General features: G+C 45.1%; 1 protein-coding gene across 2 annotated transcripts in view; it reads right to left on the reverse strand.

Moving 5' to 3' along the window:
• LOC126266964 (synaptogenesis protein syg-2-like) overlaps positions 1–12,660 on the reverse strand; it is a 410,598-nt gene that overhangs the window by 164,697 nt on the left and 233,241 nt on the right. For both annotated transcript variants that reach the window (XM_049971690.1, XM_049971691.1), the window contains exon 3: positions 2,639–2,853. In XM_049971690.1, coding sequence (XP_049827647.1) covers positions 2,639–2,853 — 215 coding nt within the window. The remainder of the gene's footprint in view (positions 1–2,638; positions 2,854–12,660) is intronic.

Raw genomic sequence — 12,660 nt, forward strand, 5'->3', positions numbered from 1 at the left:
AATAAAAACACCGGTAGTGTAATTCACTAGAACACTACAAACATTGTACACAAATTCCTTTGTTTTCGTGAGTACGAACGTACATAAAAATTTACAGCTTCCCCATTGATTCAAATCACTTCCCAATGGCAGCTAAGTTTAAATTCTCCACACCAGTGTAGTCTGATGCCAAGAGTAATCCCTGATGCCCAAAATCTCTTCGTCTTCATAACGACAGATGTTTCGTCGAAGAGAAATCGGTGTCCATTTTCTAAGGCTTATTCTTCCACGGCTGTTATTTCTGGATAGCGTATGCGTTAGCACTCTCGTGTTCTGTGTGGCATTGATCCAGCTTGCCTACTGTTTGGCCGACGTAGTAAGAGCCACACTGACATGTTATCTTGTACACTCCAGCCGTTGTAAGCCCTAGATCGTCCTTCACAGGCCTCCTGACCTGACGAGTTTTTGCTCGCGGCCTGAACACCGATGAAATGTTATATCTCTTCAGGAGTCGGCAAATCTTTCCCGACACTGTACCACAAAAAGGCATAAACACAAGTTTCTTGCTTCCTTCTTCGGTGGCGTTCTCTTTTCTGTTGGTGTTTTTCTTGCGCGTCGCACAGATATAGCCTGTGACATCCGTCCGTGGCTGTACCCGTTTTCCCGGAAGACTTTTCGGAGGTGGCTCAGTTCTAGTGGCAGATGGAAGATGAGCTATAGTATTCAGAAGGCCACGTTTTTGTGGCGTATGGTGGTGGCTGAGCGCGTGCAGTTACCGATCTGTGTGCGTCGCTTTCCTGTAGACACTGTGGCTGAGGTACCCATTGATTTCCCGCCGGAAGAGGACGTCAAGGAAGGGCAATGCCCCATCTGTTTCGATTTCCAAAGTAAGGTGTTCTAAAAATTTGCACATTTTTTCACGACCATGGGGCCAGATGATGAAAGTGTCATCGACGTAACGATAAAGGCAACTTGGCCGAGCTGGAGCCGTGTCCAAGGCGATGTCTTCAAATTTTTCCATAAAAAGGTTGATTATGGATGGAAAACATTGAGCTTCTCATAACCACGCCGTCCAACTGGTCGAAATACTGTCCGCCATGTAGGAAGTACGACGATGTGAACGTGTGCTTAAACAGTCCCACAATTGTGCTATCAAATAATTGGGAGAGGAGACCTATACAGTCTTTGACCGGAACACATGTAAACACGGAGACCACATCAAAACTAACCAACCATTATATCTCCTTGACAAAGACGCAATTGTTTAAGCATGTTGATAAAGTCGTCGGTGTTCTTGATGTTATGCACACAACGACACAAATGCGGTTCCAGGAGGCTGGCCGGGTGTTTTGTCAGTCTATAAGTGGGTGACCCAATGGTGTTCACAATGGGACGAAGAGGAGAATCCGGTTTATAGGTTTTTGGTAGTCCATAAAGCGTAGGTGGTCTCGGCTCATGGGGGAGGAGATTCTTAATGACGTCCTCTTCCAGTATTGACTGTCTTAGAAGCTCTGATGTCTTCCACATTATTCTTGACGTCGGGTCCCGTGGCAGTTTCCGGTATGTATCCTCTTCAAGAATCAACTGAATTTTGGCGTCGTAGTCAGCTTTATTCAGAATGACGGATGCATTTACCCTGTCAGCTGACAGAACCGCGGTGCGGTGGTCGTTGCGGAGTGCGTGAAGACCATTGCATTCAGCTCTAGTCAAGTTGGACCTCGGTGGTTTAGCTTTTGAAATGATGCGACACGTTCCCGACGAATTTCGTCAGCACTCTCACTAGGCATCTTACGGATTGCTTGTTCAACCCCACTTATAATATGACAGACAGGGATGTTCTGAGGAGCTGGGGGAATGCTCTGAGGCGCTGGTGCCAAGTTAAGACCTTTCTTAAAGGCCGAAAGGGCACCCGCGTCGATCTCTTTCTCCGTCATGTTGATGGCAGTTCATTCCCTTGATTTCAGTTATGCACCGTGTTGTTGTTGAGATTTCCGCTTGAACCACCCTTTCTGTTTCTCTGCGGTATTCTTTTGCGATGGCACCTTTCGTGTTGTTTGGTCGCGTTGATCCACTCCCAGTCTACTTCCAAGAGTATCTCTGTCAATTTCAGATGGACAGCCAGCAGCTCGCGACCGTTTAAATCCAGCTGTCTCCTATTGAAGTGTAACCTTTCCCGCAACAGGGCAGAGGTGGCACGACGGTAGATTCTTATGGCTGCCGAGGTGTTGATGTGATGGCTCACCACGGCAAATCGTGGAATCGTGTTCTCATCTCGACAGCGTAGCAGGAAGGCTAGAGAGCTTAACACGTTAGCCATCTTAACACGCAGGTTCCCTAGGCGTTTAATGGTGCGCCACGTTTCCTCCTCTTAGAGGTACGTCATGTATGAATGCATGGTTTCGCGGCAATATGAATTGATAAAAATGTCTTGGGCCTTCACCCTCGTCAAGTGGTTAAATTCCCACGAGCTTTCGACCTAGGTCTCCCGGGTCATTGACACCTGACGCAGCTGGAAGACGAAGAAAATTTTATTAATAAATCACTAATGTTTCTGAAACTTGTTATTGCCACCCTGTGTCTTGGTAAAGCCACAGGGTTGTGAGTAAGCTCCACATGATTCGCTGGTGTTCAGTATCTCCGTGTAAGGTTAAGTGCTTACCGATGACGGTGAGTCGGACCCGCTGTATCCTGGAGGCGGAGCGGCGGAAGTCGACGCGGCAGCGGTAGACTCCCTCGTCGGACTCCGCGACGTCGCTGAGAGACAGCGCCGCCGGCGTTGCCACCGTCCGGAAGAAGCCGCGCTCGCCCAGCAGCTGGGGGTGCTTCCAGTGCGGGCCGGAGGGTCCCTCCCACGACTTGCGCCGCGCGTCGTAGCTGCAACAGGCCGGACAGATACAAGTGGCTCAGGGTGGTGATGAACGTAACGTGTTGCTGTGGGCACACGACAGGTAGGTCTTTACAGCCCTAACTAAAACGCTAGGTAAAAGTAGCAGAATCAAAATGAACTTTAACTACAGTTTTAATAAACATAAAAGTCTCCTAAGTCCCTAAGAATAAGCTTTGACAAACCCAGGCAAACACGCACACACCACAGCACACACACATAGACACACACACACACACACACACACACACACACACACACACACACACACACACAAACTTTAACTTCCTGGTTCTTAGACACATAAATTTTGTTCTCACATACCATACTTCAGTAGAGGGAAAATGCAGTAATGCATATGACGTAAGGTGATGTGAGGTACAAATGACAAATGACAACTTACACTACTAAGAAGAAATCCAGATGATAAACACGTATCCATTGGACAAATATATTATACTAGAACTGACACTTGATTACATTTTCAAACAATTTTTTAAGTGTATAGATCCTGAGAAATCAGTACCCAGAATAACCACCTCTGGCCGTAATAACGGCCTTGATACGCCTGGGCATTGACTCAAACAGAGCTTGCATGACTTATACAGGTACAGCTGCCCATGCAGCTTCAACACGATACCACAGTTCATCAAGAGTAGTGACTGGCGTATTGTGACGAGCCAGTTGCTCGGTCACATTTTCTGTATCCAGAAAGACCCGTACAGCTTCTGCAACATGCGGTCGTGCTTTATCCTGCTGAAATGTAGGGTTTCGCAGGGATCGAATGAAGGGTAGAGCCACAGGTCGTAACACATCTGAAATGTAACATCCACTGTTCAAAGTGCTGTCAATGCGAACAAAGGGTGACCGGCATGTGTAACCAATGGCACCCCATACCATCACGCAGGCTGATACACCAGTATGGCGCTGACGGACACACGCTTCCAATATGCGTTCACCGCGATGTCGCCAAAAACGGATGCGACCATCATGATAATGTAAACAGAACTTGGATTCATCCGAAGAAATGACTTTTTGACATTCGTGCACCCCGGTTCGTCGTTGAGTACACCATCGCAGGCCTTCCTGTCTGTGATGCAGCGTCAAGGGTAACCGCAGACATGGTCTTCGAGATCATAGTCCATGCTGCTGCAATGGTCGTCGAACTGTTCGTGGAGATGGTTGTTGTCTTGCAAACGTCCCCATCTGTTGACTCAGATATCGAGACGTGTCTGCACGATCCGTTACAGCCATGCGGATAAGATGCCTGTCATCTCGACCGCTAGTGATAAGAGGCCGTTGTGATTCAGCACGGCGTTCCGTATTACCCTCCTGAACCCACTGATCCCATATTCTGCTAACAGTCATTGGATCTCTACCAACGCAAACAGCAATGTCGCGATATGTTATACTGGAATCGCGGTAGGGTACAATCCGACCTTTATCAAAGTCGGAAACGTGATGGTACGCATTTCTCCTCCTTATACGAGGCATCAGAAGAACGTTTCACTAGGCAACGCCGGTCAACTGCTGTTTGTGTATGAGAAATCGTTTGCTAACTTTCGTCATGCCACAATGTTCTAGGTGTCGCCACCGGCGCCAACCTCGTGTGAATGCTCTGAAAAGCTAATCATTAGCATATCTCAGAATGTTCTTCCTGTCGGTTAGATTTTTGCGTCTGTAGCACGTCATGTTCGTGGTGTAGCAGTTTTAATGGCCAGTGATGTATATAATTCGTGGGAACTGCACAAACGTAATTGATTTCCGTTGTGGTTGGTTAGCCGTGTTGCCGCTCGAATCGGTGTTGTTGGTAGGTTGGCATCGTGTTATAGGGATAGTAGCGTCTCGTTTTCGTCTTGTGTTTACTAGCACTACTACAATAGCTTTAATTGTCTGCATTAGAGTGGCAGCAACAGCGGGTGTCGATATCTAGTACAGTGGTACTATCTTTGGAGGGACGCCAAGTTTTTCCAGGTCGGAGGGAGCAGGAGTGAGATCCGACCGCGCGAGGATATGACAGGACCGCTGGCGGCACACAGGAATTGCCGGATCGATGGGGTGTAGTTGCGTGGGCGGCAACCTCGTTCTCCACCGGCTCCAGGACGTTTGAGTTGAGCGAACATTAACCCAGTAGTGAAACCTTCACTATTTTGAGATCATGCCATTGGTTCGCGAGTTGCTGCTCGCAGGGTTGCTGAGACAAAAAGCAATGAGTGGAGTGTTTGGAGTTGGCGAATTTAATTAGCCATCCTAAACCTTTTATTATTAATCATTGAATTCCTAGTGTTTATTGATGAGGTTCAACCAGCAGTATTTTTCTGCCTAGTGGCCGCTAACGCCCCAGTTACCTGCCCTGGAGGTAATCTACCTTTCCTCGCCTTGCCGCTGCTGTCCGGTAAGGCGTGTAGCTCTACAGCTTCCTTGATTGTAGTTCGGATACTTGTTTCTTTTGGACTGCTTTGGTTGCAGTGGGTCCTTGAGCTTCTGGATGTTTTAAACACCGGATTCAGAAGCCGCAGTGCTGTCCGCTGGTTCGGCCTTGCCTGAGCTATTCCATCATTGTGTTGGTCATCAGACGTTAGGTAGAAGTTGCAAGAGTGACGGCCGGCGTTTAAACGGTCACTAGTTTGAGTTGTCATCTGGTTAAGTGAATACAACTCTTGGCTGTGTGTCTCATCCTTTACGAAGTTGAGCGACTTTCCCAGGTCGATCCTTGGAGCACATTCTGAGGCCCACTTCTCTCTTGATTTGATCAGATTGTAATGATTGTCAAGAAGGCCATCAGCCATGAATGCAAATTGTCTTAAGAATTTTTAATTAGATATTGTCTCTTAATATGATTGTCCCTTTTTTATAATATTTAGGTAAAATTTGCTGTCTAGGCCATCAGGCGTTAAATTGTTTTGAGTAATTACTAATGGGGACCTCAGCTGACAGGGTAATTTGAAGTTCTAGTCAAGAAGGCTTTCAGCCATGAATGCAATTAGTGTAAAGAATTTAGAAGTAGGTATTATCTTAACAGTCAAATTTGATAATTATTCCTTATTGACAGCCTTACATAAATTGGTTCAAAATAAAGTGTACGTGATATTTAAAGAAAAACAACTGAGTAACCAATGGCAACTGTCTAATGCCCCGTCCACACCAAAATCTGCCTTTCCTTAAGTCCCACGTCTCAGTTGTCTTTTGTTATATCAGAATAACACAATAACATCAAAATATTTCAATGATTTATTTATTCACAATCCACAGCAATTACGCAAGTGCAAGGCGCTCCAGTCCTCATCAGAGATCGCTGAGGCAGTATCCTAAGTTCTACAGGGTTTCCTAGTACGTGCGATCACCGGTCACTGGTTACTGGTCACAAGTGCGAGCGAAGGCAGACGTAGGATTGGTTGTACGATTCTGTTGCAGTGGCGTATATACCATCCTGGGAATACGGCGTGTGGTGGCGCCTAGGCCGAGTGGAGACTCGCTTCCATGCCTCGACACCAGTGTTAATCTCGAAATGGACTACGCGGACTATCGGCGAATCTATACGACCGGTCCGAGTGTGTTATCTTTGCAGCTGCGCGGCTGGCATCACTTCGCACGTGTGGACGTCCGCCGCTGTCGGCCGGTGGCTGAGTGACGGCGGCTACCACAGCTGTTGCAGTAAACAATGCAGCGATTACGCTCTGGCCTGCGGCACCGAAACTGTTATATTCGTTTAGTAATTATTACTAGAATGAAATTCTGATCTTGTGTATATTAATATGGAAGAAACTCTTAAAATTACGATTCAGTCACTAAGTGAAGGTTCCCTTTATTGCCAACGTTTACAAAATAATTGAGTCACTAGGAAGATCCGAATAGTTTCACGTGTCATCGGCTTCGCGCCGCATGAGCGACTGCCGAAGTCGTAATTGCGCAACAGATCAGCTGTTCGTGGAGCGGCTCAGCAATTAGATTGGATAGACTGTAGCGGGCGTCTAAAACCGCTATTCTTTAAGCAGTACAGACTGTAAATGAGATTAGAAAAGTGTAATATCGTTTGTGAAATTTAAACAATCCATGCTACTGAGTTTGAAACTGAGATAGAATAGTATTTCAACCACTAAGAATGATTAGATAGTAGTGCACGTATTAATACACTACAGCGTTGCACACTTTGCAGTTTCATCTCACGAAGTGTACATAATTTTAAAAAATCAGCATCCTTAAAATATCTGAACTTACTGTTTGGTAAGAGAGAGCCACACAGTTCCCAAGATTGCAAGAGCCGAAAAGTGCGAGAATTAAAGAACAATAAACATAATAGCTCTTTCATCCTAGATACTGGTAAGAATAATACACAGAAGTGTGATCTGTTACCTGACCATCAATTTGGCTCTAGGAAAAGTCAGGGCATCAGAGACGTAGTTCTGACGTAGAGGTTACGGAAGCAAGACTGTAGGAAAATCAAGAAACTGTCATCGGATCTGTCGACCTGGAAAATGCATTCGACATTGTCAAATGCCTCAAGATGAGCATGAGGAGAATAAGGGTAAGCAGTAGCGAAAGACGGAAAATATACAATATGTAAATGAACCAAGAGGGTTGCAAAAGAGTATAAGGTCAAGAACGTAATGCACGGATTGGAAAGTGTGTAAGACGAGTACGTAGTATTTGGCTACTAATGTTCCGTCTGAATGTTGAAGAAGCAATGACGGAAATAAAAGAAAGATTCAAGAGCAGGATTAAAAATCAGTCAAACGATGTCAATGACAAGATTTTCTGATAGCATTACTTTCCACGTTGAAAATAAATAAGAATCACTGGATCTATTGAATTTAGCCGGCCGTGGTGGACGAGCGGTTCGAGGCGCTTCAATCCGGACCCACGCGACAGCTACGGTCGCTGGTTCGAATCGTGCCTCGGGCATGGATGTGTGTGATGTCCTTAGACTAGTTAGGCTTAAGTAGTTCTAAGTTCTAGAGGACTGATCACCTCAGATGTTATGTGCTTAGAGCCATTTGAACCTTTTTTTGTTGTTGAATTGAATGGAGATTGTAATGTTTACAGAATATATATTCAGAGTAAATCGAAGAAAGACGGAGGTAATAAAAAGTAGGAGGAATGGAGCGAGAAACTTATCATAATTTGTGAACACGAAGTAGATGAACTTACCGCACTCCACTATCTAGACAGCAGTGTAACCTACGGCACGACGGTTGGAACATGGATGGAACATGGAGAACATAAAGATAGAGACTAGCACAGCCCAAAATAACATTCCTGGTCAAGAGAAGCCTGCTCGTATCAAAGAACAGGTCTTAATTTGAGGAAGAAATGTTTGGAACACAGCATTTTACGGCAGTGAGACATGGACTGTGGGAAAACCGAATAGTAGAAACTAGAAGCAGACGAATATTGAAAATTAGATGAACTGATAACTAGTGAGGAAGTTCTGCACAGAATCGACAAGGAATAGAATATGTGGAAAACACTGACGGAGGGAGGATGACGGGACACTTTGATTAATTTAGAGAGAGCTACCGAGCGTGTAACCTACAGAGGTAGACAGGATTTGAAATACATCCAGCAAATGATACATAATGTTGGATGGAAATGCTAGTCTGAGGTGAAAAGGTTGCTGGTACCGGAGAGAAATACCTAGCGGACCGCATCAAACCATTCAGAAGACTGATGACTCACGGTGGGGGCGGGGGGGGGGGGGAGAGGAGGCAGCTTTAGAGTGTTACTTGGTAGTTCCATTAAAGCCATACAGTGAATACAGGGGGCTCAATATCTACCTGCTACCTCTGTGCTGGGGAAACTACGTTAGATGAAGACGAAAGGCTGGTGGAAAATTTAGACACTCTATGTTTTGCTATGATGCGGCCAGATACACCTAGGTCCCTTAGACGTATTGCTACTCCAGATCAAGTGGAAACAGTTATGTGTCACCTGTCGTAACACCGAGAGGGAAACCGAACTTTCAATCGCATCAATGACTGACTTACATCCCATTCATTTGCGAAATGAAAATAATTTATCAGACAGCTATTACAATCTGATCAATAGAGTAGAAGACATGGGTCATCTACTCGGAAAGCACAATAATTTGCGATCTGAAAAGATAGGCTGCAGTCCAGATTTTTTACAAAATTTTAAAACTTCAGGACACTCCTCTTTTCAAAAGATAAAATGGAAGGCTTATCTCCACACAAATTTATATCTACCCCAGTACAAAGCGGCGTCAGTTAAAACGTCCTCTGTCGAGATTACGGAGCCAAGTGTTACGTGATAATGCCTAATTCTGTGACAGGCCAGTGTGAATGCATAACACAAGAGGGACCAGGATGAGGAACGCCACGGTTGGACAGTTCTCTTCACCAGCCACAGCCTACTAACCCTCCCTGCCTGCCACTATTCCACCCACAGTTGAGTGGGTTCACTACTTAACAGCGATATGACAGCCTGTAGGCGAATGCAACTATGTGTTATATCAAGTTACCTGCAGGACTCATTGGTTCCCTGATCTGCATTTTCTTTCACCATATGCCCGATGCCATGTACAATGACGCATCCATTCCTTGCTTCTGAAACAGCAGTTTCCCTTGGTTTAAGCAGATGATTTTCTATGCTCGGTACACTCGCTGCCATAAAAGACACTACGGGATCGCAGCAAATGAGACACTTCTTGCTCTGAAGACGCCTAATCTGCAACACTCCCTCCAGGATCGTATGATGCCCTGAGATTAATATAGCGGATTCATGGGCAAGCGAATCCTGCAGAGACGTTCAGGAACACTAGTGAATAGGGAAAGGAGTCTCCTTACTTTAAATCATTAGTGTGTACTACTTTAAATCTATGATGTCTATTTAAAATGTTATAAAAAAACTTTAAAGTAAAAACTTTCTTCAAATTTCTGAAGTCCAAATTAATTCAGGTTCTCTTTAAGAGCCAAGTTCAACATCTGCTCCTTGTCGACGGGACGTTAACCACTAACCACCACCACCACCAACATATGCTCCTACCTTAACGTAAAACTTGAAAATCAACAACATCAGTTTGTAATAGATAATCCTGATGGGAATTCAATTGGCGCACGATATTTTCTGTCGATCAGTAAGATGTTCTTCCAGTGATTACCGAGTAACGGTATGATATGGGGATGTCTGTGGCCTGGATATCGTCAAATGGTTCAAATGGCTCTGAGCACTATGGGACTTAACTTCTGAGGTCATCAGTCCCATAGAACTTAGAACTACTTAAACCTAACTACGGACATCACACACATCCATGCCCGAGGCAGGATTCGAACCTGCGATGGTAGCGATCGCGCGGTTCCAGAATATAGCGCCTAGAACCGCTCGGCCACTGCGGCTGGCATGGATATCGTTATTTAGTCCTATGACACCATAAGGAACTACAGCCTGATATTACGTGGCAGCTCGCCTGCCTCAGCGCTACTGCTTGATATGGGGCTGCATCTAAAAATCCCGGTGGCAGCCTAATTCTTACACGGCGCACGAAGACAAGCTCTTTCAGATAGGACCATCTTGCGAAGCCATATACCGTGCGTCCATAAACAAGCCGAAATAGCAGGAAGATCAGTAAAACAGAAGTAGTAATGTTCGATGTGCTCTCCAGAAATTATGCCGGAATCATTTTAAAAAATTCAAATATTTAGGGACATAGTTTTCACGTCTCGAAGGCGTGGCCACCACATTAAGTTTAAAATGATATATGATACCCAAGAGCTTCATCATATTTTCTTAATTTTGTTTTCTCCGTTTTTCAACACAGGAATATTTAAAGGAACCGAACGTGAACTGCGAAAAAGAACACATGCACACAGATTTCTCTGCGGAAAGATGAATCTGATTTATCCACCCTACTTCCAACTTTCTGGTAGTCAGCAGCAATTAGAAAATCGCTATTGTAAGGTTGGAGTAGCAAGAGAACACAGCCAAGTCATTCACAGTCGAAGGACACTAGATAGGACTTTCTCATGTCGACGTAATGGTATTGATAGCTATGGCGGATACAGTCACCCTTTAGACTTTCAAAAAATGTTCAAATATGTGTGAAATCTTATGGGACTTAATCGCTAAGGTCATCAGTCCCTATGTTTACACACTACTTAGCCTAAATTATCCTCAGGACGAACACACACAGACCCATGCGCGCGAGAGGACTTGAACCTCCGCCGGGATCACCGCACTTTAGACTTTACTTTGGTGGATACCGTTCTCTTTTCTAAAGCTGCCAGTGAGAATCTCACCAAATAGTTATTACGAATATGGTTATTTCCTATTGCCTATGACCCAACGTCTTGGAAAAGGCAAATCTGGTCGGATTTTTGCTTGCTGCTGTCTTGAGCATTTGCGGAGAGAGGTTCAAGGACGGCGGCCAGCGCAGTACTGGTACAGATACAAGTGTTTAGGAACGTACCATTCATCGCTCATTGTTTAACATGTACACTGAGGGAGACGAACACTACGTATTCGCATGCTGATCCAACGACATCGTTAACTTTGGATGGAATGGGTACAGGTTCTGCGAGATAGGATCATGGACAAATGGAATTGTATTGCCCGGTCGGAATAATTACTTTCTTTTGCTACATGATGGCAATGGTCTTGTCCAGATACGCCGTAAGCCTAATCACCAGCTGCTTGAAACACGCACAGCGCCACCGATTTCGAACTTTGATGGCAATATTATGGTATAGGAGACATTCGCTTAGGCTTCTGTGGGGCCTGTGCTAAAAATAGCACTATGGAAACTGTGTACCACTGAACCCAATTATGTTTGATATCTTTTCCCTGTCACGAATGTAAGAAATATTCCAACGAAACTATTCAGTCAGATTATGAATTTCAGTTTATGAAAAAATTCTTGACAGAGAGGCGGCCGTGCGCTTGCGCTGACTCCGGAAGGGATAAGCTAATATTTGAACTCAATAACAAGCCTCGGACGCGCAGCGGCGGCATGTGACTAGCCTCTCGGTTTCAGGGTTCAAAGACGTAAGGCAGGAAAATTCCAAGTATAGGAAATGCGGAGTTTATCACGCGTTAACTCCTTTTATGAGCAGTGCTGAGTGCAAATGGAGCTATTTACAATACCGGCCATTAATATTGCTACACCAAGAAGAATCCCAGAAGATAAACGGGTATTCATTGGACATATATATTATACTAGAACTGACATGTGATTACATTTTCACGCAAGTTGTCTGCATAGATCCTGAGAAATCAGTACCCAGAACAACCACATCTGGCAATAATAACGGCCTGGGCATTGAGTCAGACTGAGCTTGGATGGCGTGTACAGGTACAGCTAAACATGCAGCTACAACACGATACCACAGTTCATCAAAAGTAGTGACTGGCATATTGTCACGAGACAGTTGCTCAGCCACCATTGGCCAGACGCTTTGAATTGGTGAGAAATCTGGAGAATTTGCTGGCCAGGGCAGCAGTCGAACATTTTCTGTATCCAGAATGTCCTGTACAGGACCTACAGAATGCGGTCGTGCATTGTGCTGCTGAAATGTACGGCATTGCAGGGATTGAAAGAAGGGTAGAGCCACGGGTCGTAATACATCTGAAATGTAACGTCCACTGTTCAAAGTGCCGTCAATGTGAACAAGACGTGGCCGAGACGTGTAACCAATGCCACCCCATACCATCACACCGGGTAATACGCCAGTATGACAGACTACGAATACTCGTTTCCAATGTGCGTTTGCCGAGATGTCGCCAAACACGGATGCGACCATCATGATGCTGTAAACAGAACATGGATTCATCCGAAAAAAATGACG

Source organism: Schistocerca gregaria, chromosome 4 (assembly GCF_023897955.1).
Source record: "Schistocerca gregaria isolate iqSchGreg1 chromosome 4, iqSchGreg1.2, whole genome shotgun sequence".
Classification (NCBI taxonomy): domain Eukaryota; kingdom Metazoa; phylum Arthropoda; class Insecta; order Orthoptera; family Acrididae; genus Schistocerca; species Schistocerca gregaria.